General features: G+C 39.3%; 1 protein-coding gene and 1 pseudogene across 1 annotated transcript; both read left to right on the top strand.

Annotated features, from left to right (window-relative positions):
• The first annotated feature begins 287 nt into the window (after positions 1-287).
• On the top strand, positions 288-1,847 carry LOC124979506 (sperm motility kinase 2B-like). Its single transcript, XM_047543881.1, has one exon. The coding sequence runs from the start codon at positions 288-290 to the stop codon at positions 1,845-1,847; it is 1,560 nt and encodes a 519-aa protein (XP_047399837.1).
• A 1,581-nt stretch (positions 1,848-3,428) lies between these two features.
• Positions 3,429-22,581, top strand: LOC124979505 (la-related protein 1B-like; annotated as a pseudogene).
• Positions 22,582-24,696: the final 2,115 nt, after the last annotated feature.

The raw sequence follows: 24,696 nt of genomic DNA, 5'->3' as shown, positions 1-24,696 counted from the left end.
GCTCTTGGTGGTGACCTGTCGGACTCCCAGATAGTGAGCGTTTTTGGTGGTTGGTGGTTGGTAGTTGGTGGCTGGTGGTTGGTGGTTGGTGGCTGGTGGCTGGTGGCTGGTGGCTGGTGGTTGGTGGGTGGTGGTTGGTGGTTGGTGGTTGGGGTGGTGGTGTTTTGCCATTGTTTTTTTGATTTGGGTTTTGTTTGTTTTGTCTTTTGGTTGTTGGTTTGGGTCTTTTGTTTGAGTTTGTTATTTTTTTTTAAGGTAGCATCCTCAGTTGCCGTTCAGGCTTTAGGATGTGCAGTCAGTGCAGTCAGACTAGTGTAGGGCCACAGGGGCCCAGCTCCTGCTACGAGGCGGCCCTCACGGACCACTACCAGGTCGTGAGGGAGCTTGGCCAGGGGGGCTTCAGCCAGGTGCTTCTAGCCCGCCATCTCCTCACCGGGGCAGAGGTGGTGGTGAAAGTCGTGCCCAAGACAGAGGGGAACCAGCCCGTCCTACTGGAACCGCAGTGGTTGATGGCCCTGGAGCACCCGAATGTGATCCAGCTGTTCCAGGTCATCGAGACCCCGAGCAACATCTACATGGCCATGGAGCACGCAGGTGGGGGAGAGCTCCGGTGCTGCATCCCGGCGGCAGGTGGGCTGAAGGAGGACAAGGCCCGCAGGACCTTCAGGCAGATGGTGTGTGCGGTGCGCCACTGCCACGAGCGGGGCATCGCGCACCTCGACCTCAAGTCCGAGAACTTCGTGGTGGACAACAGGGGCGGCAAGGTCAAACTCATAGACTTTGGCCTGAGCGCCAGGGTCCGGCCTGGGCAGAAGCTCACCAGCTTCTGGGGCACTCTGCCGTACCGTGCCCCTGAAATCGTCCTGAAGCAAGAATACGAGGGTCCCCCGGCGGACGTGTGGAGCCTGGGGGTCACCCTCTTTCTTATGCTCACAGGGAGGCGCCCGTTTAAGGCGAGCACGGCCAAGGGCCTGCAGAGGCTCATCGTGCAGGCCAGCTACGAGCTCCCCGCGCACCTCTCCCAGGAGGCCCGCAGCCTCCTCCAGCAGATGCTGACGGTGGACCCCGCCCAGAGGCCCACCCTCGAGCAGGTAATGGGGCACCCGTGGCTGAGCCAGGGCCAGGAAGCCCCGCCCGGTCCTTGCGGCCAGCCACTGCCCTCGCGCCCCGACCCCGCCATCATGACCATCATGTTTGACATGGGCTTCGACCCCTACAACGCCTGGGTGTCCCTGGACCAGCGGAAGTTCGATGAGGCCATGGGGACCTATCTTATCCTCCTGCACCAGCGAAGCCAGGGGGTGGGCTGCGAGCTCCAGGCGAGGCCTGTGCGCCGTCGGGTGGTCGGGCCTCGCCCGGGCCCCAGGGATCCCCCCTGCGTGCATCCCAACAAGTGTGCCACCGAGCCTGCCCTTCCCCGGCCCTGTGAGCAGCAGCAGCCCGAGGACGCCAAGTCATCGGGACACAAGGGCACCGCAAGTGCCAGTGTGCCCGCGATTCCTCTGCGCTTCTTCCATGGGGACACACCCCCTCCCAGCCCAGCCGCCAGGCCAGACCCTGTGCCCCGCAGGCCTGACCACGCCAGGTCCAGGCCCTGGAGGCTCCTCAGCAGATGGGTAGCACAAGGCCCCAGCTCTTCCTCCCAGGGTCCCTCCTCAGGCCAATCCGTTGACGGCCACAGGGGCTGGAGGGCGGTCACTAGGAGGATGGTCACCTGCATCCGGCAGCTGTGCTGCTGTGTGCCCTGCTTCGGCGAGCCCACCTCCAGAAGAAGAGTGGCACCTATGCAAGGAGCCCGCAGGCGCCCTCGGCTCCAAACCACAGTGGCTCCAGGGAACCTGCCCTGATCAGACAGATAGACCGACAGACGGCCAGAAGACCCCGAGCTCTGAGCATCCTGACATGGTGGACCGGGCACCTGTCAGGGCTGCACTCAAACAGCTTCAGCAGTGAGGCGTGCCACCTGGCTCCGGCTTCCCCATTCTCCGATTCAATCCATAGCATCTGGATCCCCCAAGACTCTTCTCTGACCCCACCTGCCACACACATCAGAGACTCTTTGCCCTGGGGCACTTCCCCCTGCCCTGCTCTTCCCTGGCCTTCCTCCCTGGCTTCTGGGATAGTAGACATGCTTCTGAATGAATTTCTCTTCCTCACAAACTGTATAATAAAATTGATGTTCCAAAGATTTTTGATTTTATGTTCTTTTTTTAAAAGGCAGGTTTAAAATTAGAAAAGGCCAGGGTGTTGGGCACCTCTGCAATCCATCAGCTGGGTCGGCTGAGGAGGATAGGTTCTCACGGCCAGCCTCAGCTAAAGCAAAGCCTTAAGCAACTCAGTGACACCCTGTCTCTAAATACAATGCAAAAGAGCATTGGGGATGTGGCTCTGTTTCCCAGTGGCCCTGAGTTTAATCCGTGATACCAACACAAAACAAAACCAAAGAATAAAAAAGAACCTTTTTTTTTTTTTTTTTTTTTTTTAAGCTGTTTTAACAGTTACATGTGCTTTTGGTGTCAAGTCACAGAACTCTGATGGTGGCTTTAAAGGATAGAGTCTCTTTTTTCCACCTGAAGAAAATTTGAGAAGAGGCAGCTGATGACACTCTCTCTGCAGCTCAGGGTTGGCAGGACCAGAAGCATTGTGATGCTCTTGTTGGCAAGAAGGCTGCCAGAGCTCCAGGCGGCCCTGCAGCACCCAGTGCAGGAGGAAGCAAGAGGCAGGTGCTGACCACTTGGGTTCCTCATCTCCCAAAGCAAAGCATTGCCTGAACACCTCCAGCAGACTTCTTGGACCTCACTGGCCAAAACTGTCAAATGGCCACCTCTAGTTGACTCTGGAAACTCGGGGATAGCGATCTTCACCTTCCCTTGCCTATGTTTGAAAGTGCGCTAGAAATCAAAGAAAAACCACCATGGATTTTAATCTGCACTTTAGTCTCCCTGGTAACCATGGTGGCTGAGAGAACTCTTACCTATATTAGTCACTGCACCATTATTTGTTGAAATAAATCACATTTGTCTAAAAACTGACTTTAAAAATAACATTCATATTTGGGAACTGATTTCAAAATAAAAGTTTATTAATGATGTGTCTTTTAGAATCATACTTTGGGGGGAAATTATTCTGAAATAAAAGAAAGTCAGGAGAGAGATGAGGGAAGTTGATTTTTATTTTCATCAAGAGTAAAATGTCCTACTTTTAATTTTTATGACATGAAGATGTGTATGTAGTCCTCATTCAGTTTCTCAATAAAATTGTCTTCCAATTTTGTCTTCAAGCCTCTTGCTGAGGTGTGTGGAGAGGGTGGGTGGCAGGGGTTGGAGAACACACGTCTGGGAAGGCACTGGAGACTCCAGAGTGTTCCATCCAGAGGGGCATCACCTACATAATCCCACGGCAGCGAAGGAAGAGGTGCGCCATTGGTCATGGGCAGCCTGCTGCAGCAGTGGCTTCACCCCATGTCCCACAGCCTCCGAACCCCAAATCTACTCCTGGCTTCTGCTGAAGGTCATGAAGAGTGAGCACATAGGCTTTGGGACTGAAAATCCTATACCACCTCAGGGGGCTACTTACATAAAAGTCACGTGACCATTAAGGAAATAAAGTTCCTAATAGACAAATATCTTCCAAAAGATCTTCAGGTATAGATGATATCCCTGGAGAATTCTACCTCACATTTGAAGAAGAATTAATACCAATTGTACACAAACATTTCTAGAAAGCAGAAGCTCGGGGAACCATTGGCAATGTACTTGATGAAGTTGGTATGACCCAACCATCAAACCAGATAAGACACTGCCTGAATACATCCATCAAAGAAACCCCAATTCCATTTTATACTGGAGATTTTTGTGGTGCTGGGGATCGAACCCAGGGCCTTGTGCTTGCAAGGCAAGCATTCTACCAACTGAGCTATCTCCCCAGCCTTAAACTGGAGATCTTAAACCATCTCAGGGTGCCCCTCACATAAAGCCACATGCGCCCATGTGGAATTGCTCTTCCCTTTGTGTTCTAAGGACAGTGAATTTTGGGAACTGAAGCCCGCACAAATAAAAAGAAATTCTCTTGTCCACTGGGGGCAGGGAATGAGAAATCAATATTTGGGTCAATGTAAGTCCACAACTTTGAGTGATTCATGTGTAGCTCTACAGACACTGAAGTGACTACCATCTTCACAGACCCTGAACAGAAGAAGGCCTCAGTATGCTCTGTGAGAGTAGTACCACTCCCTGTGAGCCAGCATTTTAGTATGCCCAGGAAGCCCAGTGCAAAGGAACCTGAAGAACGATCAGTAGAGCTTGCCTAAAGCAAACCACTGACAGAAGAAAGCTTGTTGTTGTTATTGCTGCTGCTGCTAGTGTTATTTTTAATTAATAGGGCTTCAGGGCTCTATGAGATGTTTTAGCATTAATGTCATTGGAGATCCAAAATGAGAGGTTAGAATAAGGCAGAGAAAAAAATCATGGCTCAATTTTCCAAATGTGGTGAAAGACATGAATCTACAGACTTAAACAGCTTAGCAACCCTCAACCTTAGCAACCTTAGCAATCCTCAACTTCTTTGGGAGAAACCCAAAGAAGTCCAAACCCAGACACTTCAAGAACACTTACAAACTAAGGATGAAGGGAAACACTTAAAATTAACCAGATGAAAATAGCTTAGTGATAGACAAGGAACCAGCTAAAGGATTGTGGAATTTCTATCAGAAATGATGTAAGACAGAAGGTAGTGAAGCAACAATTTTAAAGTGCCCAAAGGAAAAACATAGGAAGACCAAAATCTCATATATAGAAAAAAATTCTTCATCACTTACCTAGAGAAAAATTCTTCAGAATGGAAGGTAAAATAAATACATCTTCATATAAATAAAAGTTAAGAGCCAGTAGACTTGTTAACAAAAATAATTACTGGTCCTTCAGACAGAAAGGAAATGGTACCGGAAGGAAACTTGGGCATCAGGGATAAAGAGAAAGCAGCAAAATAACAAATATATGGATAAATACAAGAGGCTATTTTTCTCTGAGTTCTTTGAAGTATGTTTTGATTAATCAAAGGAAAAATGGAGAAAATATCTGGAACTGAACAAAAATTAAAATACAACATCAAAATTTCTGGATGCAATGAAAACATTGCTTAGAGAGAAATTCACAGCATCAAATGTTTATGTTAGGCAAGAAGAAAGTTCTCAAAATAATAAACTTCCACTTTCAAAAACAAGAAAATGATCGAAATAAACCCCAAACCAGCACAAGGAATATAATCAAACAAAAAATGAAGACTGACATCAGTGACACTGTACAGTGTGGATTTCTTAGGGTTTAATTTGGAAAGTAGGGGTCATCTTTTTTTCTTTTTTTGGTCCAGCATTCTTTCTTCTCTTCATCTGGAATTTTGATAATATGAACGTTAAGTCTTCTGTTATTGTCCCACTGGTTCTAGGGAATTTGGTCATTTTTTTAAAAATCATTTTGCCCTCTGCTGTTCATACTGATGATTTTTGTTTCTCTATCTTCAAGATCACTTGTGGTTCTGTCATCTTTACTTTGTTATTAAGCCCATCTAAAGATTTTCTTTTCCCAGTTATATTTTTTTGATTCTAAAATTTCCCTTTGGTTCTTTTCTGTATATCTGTACCTTTGCCAAGATTCTGTATTTTTTTCGTGATTCAGAATATGTGTGTTCTTACTGAAGCAATTTTATGATAGCTGCCTTATCAGATCCTATCTGAGAGTAACTATGAGATGATGAATATATTAATTTACTTGACCATGTAAATCATTTCACTATATACAAGTATACCAAAACTTCATGTTACACATCTTAAATATATCCAGAAATTAACTCTGACACAACAGTTATACTAGTTATCATACATAAATAATTAAAATACTTGAAAGTTAAAAAATAAAATAAAATCCCTATCTGATAATTCCAACAACTGTGTCATCTTGGTCTTGATGTCTTTTTCATCAGTGTTGATATTTTCTTGATATGGTCAGTAATTTTGGACTATATCCTAAGCATTTGCATTTTATGTTGTAAGACTTTGCTTGCTGCTTGGATCACCTCTTTCAGCAGGTAGCTAACCTCTTTCTGTTTAGGATGTATGACCTAGCACGTTTTTGTAGATTGAGGTTCACATATCAATTTAGTTTATGAAACTTCTACAGTGCTTTTCTGTAGTGGGTTAGGGTGCACAGAATAATGCCTCCCAAAGAGGTCCATATCCTAATATGTAGAACCTATTAATATGTTACCTTACGTGATAAAAGCGACTTTGCAGATTTCATTAAGTTAAAGATCTTTTCATAGGAAAATTATTGTCTTTTTTTTTCCCTGTCATAACAATACCCAAGACTGGATAATTTATAATGAACAGAAATTAATTGCACAGTTCTGGAGGTTAAAAAGTCCAAGATTAAGGCCCTGGCAGGTGGTGCAGACCTTGCTGCATCACCTCCTGGCAGAAGAGAAAAGGGAAAAGAGAGAGACGACCCACTCCCAAATGTACTTTTTTAAAGTCTTTAAATGCTGAGGGTGTAGCCTTATGGTCTTACCTCCTTTCAATGTCCCTACATCCTGATCATATTTTATCTATCTATCTATCTATCTATATATATATATATACACATATATATGTAAAATAAAATATGTGTGTATATATATACACACATATATATGTACATATATAAAATTTTATATAAATTCTATATATATAATGTTTACATATGTATATATGTATATATATGTATATGTATGCATATATATGTATATATGGGTGTATATATATGTATATGTATGTGTGTATATATATATATATATGTATACATATTTGGGGTACCAGAGATTGAACTCAGGAGTACTCAATTACTGAGCCACATCACCAGCCCTATTTCATATTTTGTTTAAAGACAGGCTCTCACTGAGTTGCTTAGCGCCTCACTTTTGCTGAGGCTGTCCTTGAACTTGGGATCTTCGTGCCTCACCTCAGCATCTGGAGCTGCCCCGTTACAGGTGTGAGCCACGGAATCTGGCCTGATTCCATTATATTGATAATTAAATTTCAACATGAATTTTGTAGGGGCCAAAAATTCAAACTATAGCAAATATCCTGGATAATCTAGGAAGGCTCAGGATAATCACAAGTATCTTTATAAGAGGAAGGCAAGAGGGTTAGAGAAAAAGGTGAGATGTGATTACAGAAGTAGAGGTTGGAGGATGTGCTTTGAAGACAGAGGAAGGGGTCCCCAGCCAAGGAATGCAGGCAGCCTCTAGAAGCTAGAAAAGACAAAGGTAGGAATTCTCCTCCAGAGCCTCTGGAGGGATTGCATCTCTGTGGACACATTGACTTTAGTCCAATGGGACTCATTGTGAACTTTGAATCTCAGAAACGTAAGACAATAATTTTTTTAAATCTTTTCAACCACTAAGTTCCTGGTAATTTGTTATAATAGCCACAGGGGTAGAATTTGGAGGCCTGCCAACCAATTCCATACTGCAGCACTACTGGAGGATCGGGGGAGGCTTTTCCAGAGTGTTTGAATCAAGAACAGACAAGTTACCACAAACAGTAGCTTAAAAACATCACAAATTTATTATCTCATGGTGTCCTTGAATAGAGTGCCATAAAGCTAAAATTAAAGTGCTGGCCAACTACATTCTCATATGGAGGTTCAAACTAGGCAAACTGCTCCATGTCATTGGCAGAATTCATTTCCTTGCAATTTGAAGACTGAGACCTCCTCTGTCTGCTGTCAGCTGGGGTCCACTGTCATCTCCTAGACGCTGTTCACGGGACAATGCAATGTGGATTTCTTCATCTTGGCAAGAGAAAACTTCCCTCATGTCTAATCCCTCTCACATTTGGAATGTCTCTGACTTTCCTTTTTGTGCCTAGTCTGAGAAATATTCTCCTTATCTTAAAGTCAACTGCACCATATAATGTAGCCTAATCACAGGAAGTAAAGTTCAGTATATTCGCAAGTCAGGACATGTACATCAGTGGGTGTAATCCCAGAGACACCTTAGAATTTTGCCTAAAACATAGAATTAAAAGACTTCTGTCCTGCTGAGGTGCCCATTTCCCAGTTCTTTGGGTACAGATAGCGGAATTTTCTTGAGGTTTTTTGTTTGTTTGTTTGTGTCCATTGTTGTTTCAAGGTCATAGGCTTCTTTAGCACATAGTCCTGAATATATAGGACACATAGACATACATATGCATATATGTATGTGTGTGTATGTGTGTGTGTGTGTGTGTGTGTGTGTGTGTGTGTGTGTATTTTTTTTTTTTCCTGCCCCTGGTTCCTAACACAGAGCTCCTAAAACCCTTGGAAGTTTCTGGATGAAGACAGAATTTTATAGGCCGCGAGAGAAAACAATCAAATTACATTCAGGGGGAAACCAATAAGAATATCAGCAGACTTTTCTTTGAGTCAACTCTTAGTGGGTTCCTGGTCTCCTGAAAGACCAAGTCATGATTTAAACTTAGACCTTCCATGATGGGATTGTAAACTGGTGCAACCACTCTAGAAAGCAGTATGGAGATTCCTTAGAGAACTTGCAATGGAACCACAATTTGATCCAGTTATCCCACTCCTTGGTTTATACCCAAGGGACATAAAATCAACATACTAAAGTGATGTGGCCACATTAATGTTTATAGCAGCTCAATTCACAATAGCCAAGCTTTGGAACCAACATAGGTGCCCTTCAACAGATGAATGGGTAAAGAAGACGTGGTATGTATAAACAGTGAAATATGACTCAGTCATAAAGAAGAATGGAATTATGATATTTATTGGTAAATGGATGGAACTAGAGACTATCATGCTAAGTGAAATAAGTCAATCCCAAAAAACAAAGGCTGAATGTTCTCTCTGATATGGGGATGCTGACTTACAATAGACAAAGCGGGGAAGGTTCACCCGATTGGACGGGGGAGGTGGGGAAGGGAGGGGGTATGGGAAAGAGTAGAATGAATCAGACATAACTTTCCTATGTTCATACACTGAATTCACAACCAGTGCAACTTCACATCATGTACAACAACAAATATGGGAAGTTATACTTCATGTATGTATGCTATGTCAAAATACATTCTACTGTCATGCATAACTAAAAAGAACAAATAAAAAAAATTTTAAAAAAGAACATTATCCAGTATGGCCAAAGTGGAAGGAAGGAAGGAAGGAAGGAAGGAAGGAAGAGAAGGAAGGAAGGAAAAGAAAAAGAAATCTCCTGACACCATTTCCTAATTATTGGCCATTAATAACAGGTCCTAGCTAATCTCCACATAGTTATCCAATACAATGAATTCTAATTATTTTCCTCTTTACCTAAACTTTGCCCAGGCCCTAGTGTAGTTCTACTTTAAGAATATCGATGGAATGTGGTTCTTTAAATAAGCTGCTGTAGGCTAGTTGTGGGGAGCCAGAGAGGTGTTCTGAAAACTCGTCTTTTCTGGGCACATCAGGACTGGAACTTCCTCAAACCACTCCTGAATTAATTGAAGTAAAGTTATAGCAGATGCACACCAAATACTTGGAATGACTACTCAGTCATGAATACAAGGCCAAGTTTATATTTATATATCTTACAATTAAACCCCAATCCTTGCTGTAACTGGTACCACTATACCACAGGATTCTGCTCACCCTGTATTTATTGAATGCCTTCTTGTGCAGCACTCTGTGCTGCCCCTAGGCCAGATTAAACATTGGATGGTGTTAATGTTGGGGCAGCAGTAAGGACAGGAATAGTGTCACCTTGGGTAATGGTCTTTTACTGCAGCAAGGGCCTCATAAATTACGGCAGTTTACAACACTAGAACCCAAAGGGCACACTTATCTTGAACCACAGTCCTCCTGGCAATCACAGCTGATATTCAATGGCATTCCCACTGAGTACAGACATACTACTTGATTCTATTCTAATAAATGCAGCAAGTTGAAACAGAAAAACCAGTTCCTGCTGGATATCTCAAAGTGTTTTTTTCGACATTATGTAACCTTCAAATGTCTTTAATTGAAATTCCTGAAATACTTGTTTTTATGGCAGATTCATGGGCCATTTTCTAGACCACTGATTCTTATCTCTGAATTGCTCAACTGGGCCACCATAGCAAAAAACACCAGTGAAACCATCCCCAGCATAGGTGGGACCACTGTGCACTCCATGAATCACAAAGGAGATTTGGGTTCCCAAGATGTGAGTTTCTAAACACAGCTGGGGCCCAGAGACAACACAGTTTGGACTTCAACATTCATGTGAGGTCAACTTCTTGTTTATCTTAGGTAAGGACTGGTTTTACTAGTGTCCTGTGTCAGCATATTAAGGAATGAGTTGCCTGGAGGCACTGAGTATGAATTTTATTTAAAAGCTTTACTTAGAGGAAATTATTCAGCTGGGATGCTCCACTTCATCATCAAGTTTCAATACCTGCAAAAATTATTTGACTCTTTCAGTACCTGCTCCTTCCTAATTCATTGAAGCACAGAACTATAGAAGTCCAAATGCAGAAAAGCATTTACATGGAGTCATTGCATATCATTCTGAACTTTGCTTCAAAGCAGAATTAAGTTTGGACAACTTACATAGATCAGAAAGTGATGCTCTTTTGCTTGTTGGCATATATATGTATACACACACATGCACACACACACACACACACACACACATACACGCCCAAGTGTGTGTGTGTGTGTGTGTGTGTGAATGTAAAAGCCAGGGGGGTTCTTACAATGGGCTCAGCATCATACTGGGGATTTAAATGTTTTCATCAAAACATTTAAATTGCTAGGTGGAAATGATTGTGTTGCCCCATAATAAAGAGAAGGAACCTGAATCTTGAGCAATTGCCTAAGGTCACAAAACAAAGATCAATAAACAAAGGAATATCTGGAACTCACTAAGTTTCACAATGTTTCCATATCATACTTGTAAAAATATAATAATTTTTAAAATAAAAGGTACTAAATTGTAAAACTTCCTTGACAATTTTTTTCTTTGCAATATCAGAAACATCCAGCAGGCTGTACCCCTGAATCAATTTACTAGTTGAAACTCCAAGCAACAAAATACTTAGTGTTTCAGTTGGTATTTTAACATTATTTCAAATGAAACCTACAATAGTCTATGAGCTTAGATATATATATATATATCCGAAAGTTAAAAAATGTTATTTTAACCCTATACATATGTATAATTTTTGTTTTCAAGAATCAATTAAAAATTAATTTCAGTTTTAAATAGTACAGTTGTGATTGACAAATGTTTATTTTCTACAATCTAGACATTAGATTTTATTTTAATCAATAAAATAATAATGTATGATAATAACTAACATTAAAAATTAAAATATTGTTTTTCAAATAACCCAATTAATAAATGGACAAATGATCTAAACAGACATTTTTCAAAAGAATAAATAGAAATGGCCAACAAAAAAATTTTAAATGTTCAACATCCTGATAAATCAGGGAAATACAAATCTAAACGACATTCGTTCATCTTACTACAGTTAGAATGGCAATCATCAAGAATACAAACAAATGATTGCTGGCAAGGATGTGGAGAAAAGATATACTCAAACATTTTTGGTCGGACTGCAAATTAGTGCAACTACTTCAGAAAGCAGTATGGAGATTTCTCAAGAGAATCAACCAACATATGACCCAGTTATCCCACTCCCCTTGGTATTTATCCAGCATACTATAGTTATACATGCATACCAATGTTCATAGTAGCACAATTCACAATGGTCAAGACATGGGATCAGCCTGGGTACCTGTCAACAGAGGATTGGATAAAGAAAATGGGGTATACATGCACAATCGAGTTTTTACTCAGCTATAAAGAAGAATGGAATTATGTAATCTGCTGGTAAGTGTATGGAACTGGAGAACATCATGCTAAGTGAAATAAGCCAGACTCAGAAAATCCAGGGTCAAATGTTTTCTCTCATATGCAGAAGCTAGAGACAATAAGGAATAAAAAAGTGGGATTTCATGAAAATATAAAGGAGAGTAATAAAATAAAGAAAGGGACTCTGGGGGAGGGAGAAGGGGAGGGAACAGGGAGGAACTGCAGAATGAAATTCACCAAATCATGCCATGTGCATGTATGAATATATTACAGTTAATTCCACTTTTATGTATTACTATAATACCCTTAAAATAAATAAATAGAAGGAAGAACAGTAGAATAGAGGAAGGGGATGGGGGGAGGGAAAGGGGAAGTACTCGGGAACGAAATGCAGTAAATTATAGGCATTTATGAATATGTCAAAATGAGCCCCACTATTATGTATAACTGTAAAGCACTAATAAAAACATTTAAAAACTACTGTAGATAGGGTTTTATTTTCTCTACCACTTCAAAGTCCATATTTTGTTGTTGTTGTTGTTGTTTTTGTTTGTTTGTGTTTTGCAGGCTGCTACACAGACTTAGCCTAATATGCAGAAGTTTGATTTAGTTTATCAGAATGTCTCCAATGTGTCCCAGGCACAATATTTTAGAATCACTTAAGACAATTGTTCTCGAAGTCTGGTTCACAACCAGAATCATCAACATCATCAGGATCTTGTTAGGTAAATCCTGAAACTGAATCAGAAACTCCAAGAATGGGATCCAGCAATTTGTTTTAACAAGCCCTCAAGGTGATTCTGATGCACATTAAAGTTTGAGAACCTCTGACCTAGGACACTAAAAGGTACAGATTTCTGATCCCCACCCAGATTGAATCAGAATCTCTAGGGTCTAAGAGACTATATTTTTACAAACATCACAGTGAATCTTAGGCACATAGGAGCTTGAGAACTCATTGGTTCATAAGATAAAATTTAAGGGGACAAGGAAGGATCTTTCCCTGAACAGTCCTCTCCATTTCTTGACCAAAAGTCAATCAGTTTTATAGAATTAAATTAAGCAAGGATGTCTCTATTAGTTTCTAAGTTCATTAAGTCACAAATATTTTAGGATGAATTAAGTTTGTTATCTACGTATTTCATCCTTAGAGGAGAGCTGGAAAGTGGACAATTAAAAGGGAGACTTCAAAAGCCTAATTCAAATGTTTTGCCTTACAGTCATCCTTTTTTGCATGACATCCTTTGGTCACACGTCCTTCCCCCTGCCCATGATGCCCCCAGAAGACCTTGTAAAAATGCAATTGGTAGGAATCAAGCAATATACATACTCTGAGTTTAGGTGATAATGTGTTGTGATGTTTGTTATGTGGTTTTGGGTTCTTTCTAATTTTGTTTCTTGGTTGTTTTTTGTTTTTGTTTTTGTTTAATGCAACAAAACCCTGTATATTCAAGGACATTAAAACAAAATATTAGTCACATGGCAAATTAATTTCTCCATTTTATAATTTAAACTTTTTTTCAAGAAGTATATATCCAGCTAACTGACCAGTATAAACTCCATTCTGATAGGAATGACTTATTGCTTCAAAATTAATACACAACATGGATTATCCTCAAAAAACATTACACTAAGCAAAAGAAACCACACCAAAAGAACACATATTGTATGCTCCTGTTTACGTGAAATATCAATAGCAATCAAATCCACAGAGGTAGAAAGTCAAGTTATGGGGTTCAGGGTGGAGAGGGGTATTGTGGAGGGACCACTTAATGAGGATGGGATAGTCTTTGGGGGTGATAAAATGTTCTGGGCCTAGGTTGGGGTGATGGTTGCACAACATTGTGAATAAGTATCACAAAATTTTACTCTTTAAAATGATCGAAATGGTAAATTTTATGTAATGGGACAGAAATCTTCCCTCACAGGGTAATAGTGATAGTATTCAGGGTATAGAAAATAACATACTGCAGAGGCTGAAGGGAATTCTAAGATACACTCCAGAATGTAGGCAGTGTCTAGTGATAAAAATGTCAAGTTAGAAAATGTCAAGTTACAATTCTGAAAGCCAATCTCAATTTAATGTATATGCTTCGGTTTGCCAAAAAAAGTAAAATAAAATAAAACAAAAACAAACAAAGCCTAAGATCACTTATATTCAGACAAACAACCACAGCGCTACACACATAATCATAATCCACATACTCACAGGCCAATCAGAGTCTCAAGAGGTGAGCTCAGTGCGGGCTTCCTGAGGCAGTAGTGCTGGGCTGATTTCTCACACAGAAAGATAAGGAGTGAGATTCATTCATGATGTACCCCTACCCTGAGCCCCTGCCACCAAGCTCTCAGAGCAAATACTGATTTCTCCTATGAAGTAATCTGAGGCTGGGGATTTATTTTTATACTGGCATTAATTTCATGACTCTCGGTGTCTATACAACTACACATGAGGGTTAGTTATTCTCACTTTACTTCTTCAGAGAACTCAAGAGATATTTACAGCCGTGACCTCAATTATTGCCCTTTTCTATTTCCCCTCCCACTGCCTAGAAATAAAATTGCCCCCCTACAAATTCATCAATTCCCATCAGGTTTAGGTGAAAAATTTAGTGTCTGAAAGTATCCACTGAAAAACTAGAGAAGGTTGTGAATTGCTTTGAAATGAGACAAAATGGTGTCTGCCTTCTGAAGAGCAGCTCTTTGTGTAGGCACTTTTGTGAAATTCTGTCACCCACACTACCCTTTTACAATGCTCACAACATTCACAAATCTGATCCAGAGGAAATGTGGCTGGCACTGCATTTATTCCTGTGTTACCTCCTGTCTTGAAGCAAAATGCCAGTGCTTCATGCAGACAGGAGCTGGAAACATCAACTGGGAGAAACCTTTATTTAAAGAATTTTTTACAAAATGAACTTACAAAAATCAGTATTAAGAAAATTAAAGCACTGTTTCCAAAGTGTAACATTAATGGAACTAGATATTTCCAAAAATTAATTTCAGATGTATTCAGGAACATATCTCTATTACGGTCTCATCTTTTTACGACACCCAGATTATTCCACTTTGCAGGTTCCCAATTGTGTGCGTTCATAAAACAGGGCTTAGTTCTCTTAAAGAGACATAATGTAAGCCAAGGATTTGATATAGTGCTAATAAAATTAAAAAATTTTAAAAACCTGCCAAATGGGTAAGATGTTTGCCCTATATTAGTGACTATCATTCTGATGTGAAACCTACTTTAACGAATACCTGACAAAGAAACCTTTTAAAGGAATGATTATCTTTGACATGAATATGTTCAGTTACTGTTTATACAATGAAATCTTAACTAGCTGGTAAAAATGGCACAATATTACGATGAGTATAGAAAACACTATATAAAGAAAATGTAAAGGCTGCCTGAAGAGTTAATGACTAATTCCATTATCTGGGTTGGTTCTGCAGAGACGATCTGCTCTGAGAAAAGCTTGTGTTTGTGGTAATGTGAGTGCGATCTGTATATGTGAATTATACACAGGTCCTTATTAATGTTATGCATAAAATTATAGAAATTACCAAAGCAAGAAAGCTTTATGTTTGCATTCTGCGTTCAGATATAAGGCAAGGTAATTGTAATTTATAACCTAGTGATTACATTTTAAATCTTAGAATTATAAAATAAGAGGGAAAATGGACAGTGCTTGCATGCAAATGTAATAATACTTAAAAATTAAGGCTTGAATCATAAGCATTGCATCTTTCATCTTTAGATAACATGTTAAAGCAAAGGAAAATAACTCTTCTATTACACCATTGTCTAATTGCTTCAGAGAAGAGGAATGGAAAAATGTAAATGGTCATAAAATGTAGGCCATAATGACAGGTTAAAGTATTTATTATTAGCCTGAAGAAAAGGCATCCAGATTGTGAATTTGTGACTCTTCCCAACCTAACAAAAGATAAGCAAACAGGCAATCCATTTATTGTTCTCCATTTGCACTGAAGATGGCAGTTTAAAGTGGCTAAATGAAAGAACACTCTGTATAGTGTAGTTAAAAATAACAAAAGATGAAAGATTTCTCCTTGGAGATTTTGAAGATAGAGAACATGCATCTTTAGGTAAAGATTTCTCTGGTAACTGAGGTACAAACTATCCACTTATTGCCAGTGGTGTGATTCTATGAAAATCTAGTGTCTAAAATTGCAATGCAATACTGCTTTGTCCTGGGCAGGCAGTGACGCCCTTTGCATTTAATGCAAATTAAATGCTTTTGGGGCTGAGCCTTACTAATTCAGGAAGTTTCTACTACTGGGCCTTAGTGAAACCCAAGTGAGGGACTGCATATTCTTTGTGATTTTAGTTAATCATAGAATGGATGTGGAGCTGGGATATAGACCAAAGACTTGGAAAATGAATAAGAACACTGAATAAAATAAAAATAATTTTAATCTTAAATACGTAGTTAATTAAAAAATATTAAAGCTAGTGATTCTTAATCATGGGTGCAATTAGAATCATTTTGGAATTAAAAAAAAAAAAAAAAGTACCGATGCCTGAGCACCACTAGCCTGGGTAAGGTCCTGTCATAGTTCTTTATTCGGCCACATTTGAAAACACAATTCTAGAACTTTTAAGGATCTACAACAATAAATACTGCTTCAGGGAGCTCTTTATTTTCTTTCTGTTTTTCTTTGTTTCTTTCTTTTCTTCTTCTTCTTTTCTCTCTCTCTCTCTCTCTCTCTCTCTCTCTCTCTCGCTAAGTATTAAACCCACGGGTACTCTACCACTGAGCTACATCTCCAGCCTTATTTATTTATTTATTTTATCTTAATACAGGGTCTTGCTATGTTGCCCAGGTTGGGCCCAAACTTGCAATCCTCCTGTCCCAGCCTCCCAAGTAGATAAGATTACAGGCATGCCACGAAGCCCAGCTGCTTCAGAGTATTTTTTAAATGTAAGATACAAATAAATATTTTAACTGCAATTTATGCATGGACCTGTGACTGGTATTATTTAGTGAAGGATGGTTCTAAGAAGAACAAGAATCAGAAGCACTGTCATGCAGACCACTGAAGTGGCATGTGATTCTGGGTAAGTTATTTTGCCACTCTGGGTTTCAGTTTTCTCATGTGTTAAGTTAGGGAGCTACCTGACTCCAAGGCCCTTCTGATTTCAAGATTCTCTGGAAATATGTGATGGTGGTGCAGCTTTTTTGCAGGAAACTGTTTTTGAAACATATTTCCCAGTCAGGCACAGTGGTGCCTGTCAGTAATCCCAGTGGCTAGGGAGGCTGAGATAGGAGGATTTCAAGTTCAAAGCCAGCCTTAGCAACTTAGCGAGGCCCTAAGCAACTTAGTGAAAACCTGTTTCAAAAAATAAAAACACTGGAAATGTGGCTCACTGGTAAATTGCCCCAGGATAAATCCCTAGTACAAAAAAAAAAAAAAAAAAAAAAAAAAAAAAAAAAAAAAAGAAAGAAAGAAAGAAAAGAAACACTTTCTAATTTTAAAGTCACAGAAACCACCTTATAATATAGGGGATCAAGAGATCTTATTAATTCTACTATCTTTCTCATAACCAATTTAAAATAAGGCTATTTACTTATTTTGGCTACCTCATCAAGTTGCAAATAATATTGTAAAAGACTTTATGCATGTATAATTCAGCAAGCATTTATTTGAGCACTGATGTTTCAGGCATTGTACTAAAATCAATGATAGAGCAAAGACAAAGAAGATGCAGTCCTATTCTCAAGATACTCACAGCTTGGTTAAAAAAAAAGACCAAGTGTTTTGAGGGATGAAATCCAAGTTCTCCTAGTCTCTAAATGACACATGCCTTCCCATCAACACTCCCAAAACAATAGCTTCAGTCCTTGAGGAAGTACTGTGAAAAATCTGTTCTTTTACTAAATTTGCTTCACAAATAATTTCTGTAAATCCATCAGGAACTCTTCTAAGCTACTCTGCATTGTGCCCAAGTTAGCCCCAAACCTTCAGTTAGGTGTTTAATGTTACACTGGTTGTTAGCTGTGCTCTAGGGAATTAGGGAGAAAATTGTGCATGTATCCAGCAGAAAGTAGAAAAGAACAGCAGCAACATGAAAAAGGCATTTATAGGACATCAAGAAACAGATTGTGCAGTCCAGAGCTAACACATCTACATCCAGATGCCCAGTTGACCAGTACCCATAAGTGGCTTGTTACTCTTAGAATCTCCCATCAATATTAAATATAAGTAGGTATTTATTCAGTAACTGTTGAGCACCCACTGTTATGTTGGAGACTGCTCCGCGTGGCATGTTTGCCCAGGCTCTTCACACTGTGGAATTCTTACAGTTTCCTCTCCCTTGGCTATAGCTAGAAGAAAGGATGTTCTTCCTCTCTCTGTTCATTCCCAGGCCTGTCTTGTCTCCTGCAGCAGGATAACCGACAGTGGAAACATCTAATATCTCACCCCACCTAGCGGGTTCCATTAAGTCTCAGGGTACAGAGAAGGCCACAGTGATAGTTTAAAGGACACACTTCAGAGTCTAGGTTACTCAATTAAAAAAAAAAAAAAAAAAGGTTTGGGTTGCCAACAGTCCAACCAGGGTAAAACTGTTCCCAGATCATTCCAGGTCTTCATTCTAGCATGATGTCATAAGAAAGGCCAGATGTGCCTCCTAATGGAGCTGTTCTGAAGCAAGCTGAAAAAAAGTTCCTGCACAAAAGATATACATATCTCCTGTGGGAAGGACAAATTTCAGGGGCAAAATTAATCCATATTTAGGATAAAAAAAAATACTTATCTCTGCAAGGACATTACTAAATATACTACTACTAAATATACTAAATATACTGAATATACTACTACTAAATATATCAGAACTTATGTTGGTCAATGTCTCACTTAACATCTCTGTCTGAAGCTCTAGCTTTAAGGTTAAGGTAACTTAAAATTTTTTCCAAAGAGAAATTGTTAAACTTACAAAAGGATTCTGGTGATTTTCCCAAAGTGAAAAAATCTTTTCCAAACTTGAATTAATGTTTTACTACTAACACATTTTAAATGATGTGAAAAAATGAACCTGATTTCATTTGACACCCTATGACGGGAGAGAATTGGGTGTTACAGTAATAAATAGAAAAGCACCTATCCAGACTGGAGGCAGGTGGGAGTAAAGACAAAGAAGCCCTCCAAGATGAGGACCCACTGAAGATTTGGCAGGAAACAAGTAAATGAGGGGAGTGAGGTCAGGAGATAGTGATCCAGATAGACGAAGCAGCACTTGAGAAGTCTTAAGGGCCTGGGAAGGAGACTAAACCCATTAAGTCCCAAGTTTTTAATTCTGCAAATATTTCAATGAAATTGAACCAGATGCATTAAATAGGTTGGAAACAATAATCTAGAGCTTATCTAGCCTTTATTATCATTAAAAACACAAATACACATTGCCCTATAAATAAGACACGGGATGCAAAGAAAATGGAGTTGATCAGGCTCCCTCACCCGGATGTCCCAGAAGCGATGACTAAGATGCCTTATGTAAACCAGGAAAAACAGTGCACATACATTCTTATATAACCACATGATATCATACTTGACATGCTGCCAGCTTTATTACAATTCTGTATATAAGTTGAACAGGACTCATTGCTGCACAGATTGCCCACCCAATTGAATAAAGGCATGGCTTCATGTATCTTTTTCTGGGTGCCCAAATCTTGAGTCAACCTGCCTGGGATAGAGTGGTTGCACTATACTGGGCCATTATGGCATCTTTTGCATATATATAAGCAATACTTTATTTTTTTATTAGAGCATTCTCGTTAAACATAGTCATTGGGTTTATTTTGACAAAATCATACATGCATGAAATTTGATTTTAATCCCCATTACCCATGCTTTCCCTCCCCTCCTCCCTCCCCCTATTCTCCTTCCTCTGCTCTACTGATCTTCCTTTTGCTCATTTATTTATTTTTGATTGGTACTTTCTACATATACATAAAGGTGAAATTTCCTACTGTACATTTATATACACATACATATAACATGGTTTTGTTAAATTCATTCCATATTTCCTCTCTATTCCCATCCTTCCTCCCTCCCTCTCAATCTTTTTCCTCTACTCCACTGATCTTCCCTATGTATTTTTTATATTCAACCCACCCCCACCGGCCTTCTTTCCCTTATTTTGCTCTAGATTCTGCACATGAGAGAAAACTTTAGACCTTTTAAATGTTTGATTCTGGCTTATTTCACTTAGCATGATGCTTTCCAATTCCATTCATGTACCAGCAAATGCCATAATTTCATTCTTCTTTATGGCTAAGTAAAACTGTTGCATATATGTATACCACAATTTCTTGATCTATTCATCTATTGGTGGATATCTGGACTGATTCCATAATTTGACTATTATGAATAAGTCATCCTTGAATAGGACATTAGCACATCCTTAAATAGGACATCCTTACATGTACTACACAATATACAAAGAATGACTTTAATGACCTGCTCAACAATTACTTTTCATGGAAAGGAGTAAAACACTTCAAACAAAGGGTTACATTACATTTTTGAAAATATGTTGTGGGTTTCACCCAACATGACTTGTTTTGACACCGACATTGTTCTTGCCATTTGAGGATCACCTGGTTTCTCTTGTCAAGTCTGATATCATCTTGAACAATAGTAGATCCAGTAGTATTACCCTAAGTAGATGTCTCTTTTGAAATTCAACAAACTTATGAGATCTTTTTTGTCTTTGTTCACAAATTTTGAATAATCCATTGCATTTATGATACACATATCATTTATGCTAATGTACAGATGCCAATGCCATGTTTTCTCTTTAATATAAGTGGAGTATTTGGAAACCAACAAATTGTGTTTATCTGCACCACCATTGAAACTGCCACAGGCACCACTGCCTATTGTTCAGGCACGTTGACTGTATTCTATTTCTTTTTTTCTTTTTTTTCATTGTTGAATTTGGCCAAGTGGTTCCACTGTCTCATAGTTTGCTCCAACAACCCATTTATTACCTAATCATTTTACATTGAGAATTTCATTATTTATAGCAACTCCATAAACATAAAACCTTCTTGCTTATTTTTCATAAATGTTGTCAGTTTTAGAGGACACCTGTTTAGTCTTTTTTCTTTATAATACCTGAACTTGGAATTCAGTATTAAAAAGGTTTAACAAGTCATAATGAAAACACAGGTCAGATCTGTCAACTAATAGGCACAAAGAGCAGTAGGTTCAAGTTTGTCAGGTAGAGGTGCAGTCCACCACACCTTACTGTGCATTGTCCTAGTTTCCTAGTTATAGGATAGTTATTTTTGAACACTGATGATTTGCAGTATAATGCATTCCTTGAAACGAAATGACAACCCAGAAGTCAGTCGCCATGCTTGGCCCATCAAGGTGGCAACCGGGCTCAGTTCCCCAAAAATTATAAAAGCAGGAAAACCGAAGACAAGGAATTCCAATAAGGCCAGTGATTTCAGAGACAGGAAAACTGGCCAACACCAAGAGAGTTAGTGAGCACTGGAAAAACCTTTTTGCTGTCTCAGAGTGTCATCAGCCAAGAAAAAAAGAAGCCACAAATTACAAAAGAAAAAGAAGGTTGAAAAGAGGAGTAACAGTGAGAGCAAAGAAAACCAGGGCACAAAATTAGACGGTCCTGTTGAAAATATCAGTGAGGATGAGGCCCAGTCAAGCAGTCGATGAAAGAGACTAATAAACACAAGTGAGTACCACTGCATTTAGATGATGTAAAACCAGAGAGGCAGGAGACGCCTGGATCCAGGAACAGCTCTCAGGGTCAACCTGAAGCAAATAGGTCATCCCATATAATAGGAGAAATGATACATGAAGTTGGAGGTGAGACAGAAAAAAGACAATCAGGATGAAGTGTCCAGTGTGAGGAATGAAGCAGGTAATATCAAAGGTTCCTTCAGAGGCTGAGGAAGAAGACAAGGATGGAGAAGAGGATGAGGCAGAGGAAACCCCGAGTGAACTTCAATTATTCATATGGTCACAGAGAACAAGGTGAAAGGACAGATCAGCCATTTCAACAGAAATTAACACCAGTATAATGTATTATCATGATGACAGAATGGGTGTACAGATGTATCCTGTGGAAGAAGCATTGCTTAAACAGCATATTAGGCATCAAATTGAATATGACTTCAGTATAGAAAACTTGGAAAGTGACTTCTTTCTTCAGAGGAAGATGGATGGGCAAGGTTTCTTGCCTATTTCCCTGGTTGCTGGATTTCACCACATTCAGGCTCTTGCCACAAACCTTAATCTCATTTTAGAGGTACTGAAGGTTAGCATAGAAGTAGAGGTTGTGGATGTGGCGAGGGGGAGGAGGAGGAAGAGGAGGAGAAGGAGAAGGAGAAGGAGGAGTAGGAGTAGGAGGAGGAGGAGAAGGAGGAGGAAGAGAAGGAGGAGGAGGAAGAGGAGGAGGAGGAGGAGGAGAAGGAGAAGGAGAAGGAGAAAAGAAGGAGGGGGAGGGGGAGGAGGAGGAAGGAGAGGAAGAGGAAGAAGAAGAATTAGAAGAAGAGGAGGAGGAGGAGGAGGAGATGAGGAAAAGGATAGAACCAGAAAAATGACCAATTTGGGGTTCTCCTCCTACTAGAAGTGGGCCACAGACAGACTTCTCCAGGCCGATCAATTGTCTGCATGCCAGGTCAAACCTTTGGCTCACATACAATCAAGGCGATGATCTACTGATGCCCTGGAAGTCATCTGATGGGCACATGCAGTGGGACAGGTGACTCACTGAGATGCATTGTAAATACTAGAACAAACCATGCTACTGAGATGGAAGCCACCAGACTGCCTTCTGTGTGGGAGTGTCCCCTCCCACCCCTGGGCAGCACAAGAGTGGAGATGACCATCTCTGCCACGACAGGAGACAGAGCCCAGGACCCCTGCTGGCATTCCAGGAGCTGCCTGCCCTTTTCTGTGTAACTGGACATAGGCTGATTGTAAAAGTTAGATTTATTGATTATGTAAACTTGGGTCCCAGATGACTTTTTTAGCCAGCTTATGAACAATCATTGGTAAGTTGGATAATATAGAAAATACTTTTTCCACAGGATAATTAATTTAAGTCAGTCAAGTTGGTGATGCCTGTCCATTAACCACTTATGCATTATTAATAAAATTATAAGAATAAAATTTTTAAAAAGAAAAAAAATGACAACCCAGTTCTAGAAAATACTTTCATGAATGCATTTCTTATATTATATATCCATTATGTATGTAAAATTTTGTCCAGTTTAAGATTTAGTAAAATTAACTTTTGCAACAAGGTTTATGCCATTTTCATAATGAAATTAAAAATATCTTCATTCTGATCATTCATCTATTACTTTTCTTAAAAGAATAAAACTCTAAAAGCATAAGATATTTCAAAGTTACCATAAGTGATATATTTGCTTAGTATTTTTTAATATTTGTTCTATGAATAAGACAATAGACATAATCAGTTATTTAAGAGGAGGTGACATTTTTGTTGAGAGGTTATGGAGGGGGTGACATTTTGGTTGTGTGGTTTTGACATTCACATCTATTTCAATGGCCCTTAAATTAAAACTCAAACTATTAAATTTTTATTTTTGAAAATCACTAGATAATTTGTAAAACAGATACTCCTACCCTCTATCCTATTTTTAATCAAGAATGCAGAGGACACTAGGGAGGGATGGTTAGCTTGAATTCAATGAACTTACACTTCATCAAAGATGATGTCGTTTGTAGCCTATACCAAAATGGACATAAAACATCATTTCCTAAGGCTTTTTTCCCCTGTATTTAATATTTTCCTGTTATGTAGTAGGTATTCTATATACATTTGACAAATGAATGAGTGGATGATTAGGGGGAGACCATGAAGGAGTTTAATAAACTTCCTCAAATAAGCATATTTTTAAAAAATATACTTCATTTTTTATTTTTATTTTCAGAGCTGTTTTAGATTCATAGTAAAATTGAGCAAAAGGTATAGAATTTTTATATGCTTCCTGCCCCCACATGTGCATAGTCTCCCTGTTAGCAATACCCACCCAACCAGATTGGTACCTTTGTTTCAATTAATGAATTTACAGTAACACATTCTTATCACTCCAAATCTATAGATTACATTAGGACCATCGTTGGTGTTTTAAATTGTATAGGTTTGAACAAATGTATCCACCATTATAATATCACACAAAATAGTCTCCCAACCCTAAAAATCCTCCTTCCCCTATAATCCTTAGTAAACACTGACTTTTCAAATATATCCATGAGTGTGCCTTTCTCATAATGTCATGTAGTTGGACTCATAATATTCAGTCTTTTAATATTGGCTTCTTTCACTTAGTGTTATAATATGCATGTAAATTTCCTCTACTTATTGCCATGTCTGGACAGCACATGTACTTTCAGGGTTGAATAATATTCTGTTCTATAGATGTACCAGTTTATTAATTCAATCAAAAATCTTACTTCTAATCCTTCTAACACCCAAATAAGAGATTTGACTATCTTAATGAGATCATCTCATATTATCTCATTTAATAATCATAACAACTCCTGAACTATATCAAATAATTTCTATTTTACATTTGTGATCTGAGTCAAATGAAAAAAATATTCAAAAGAAGTCCCTATTATTTATTATAACCATTTAATGAACTGAATTAAAATATTCCAGTATTTATAACCAGTAAAGAATTGTTAAGGAATTCTGGTTGGTCAGATATCAAATAGAAAGAAGTTATGTTCTCAAGGATTCAAAGGAAGTAATATAAACTGGGGACAGTTCCCCATTCCTACTCTAGAGGAGTGGCACAACTTGTT

This window comes from Sciurus carolinensis, chromosome 3, assembly GCF_902686445.1.
Source record: "Sciurus carolinensis chromosome 3, mSciCar1.2, whole genome shotgun sequence".
Classification (NCBI taxonomy): domain Eukaryota; kingdom Metazoa; phylum Chordata; class Mammalia; order Rodentia; family Sciuridae; genus Sciurus; species Sciurus carolinensis.
This window is presented reverse-complemented; position numbering and strand designations above follow the sequence as displayed.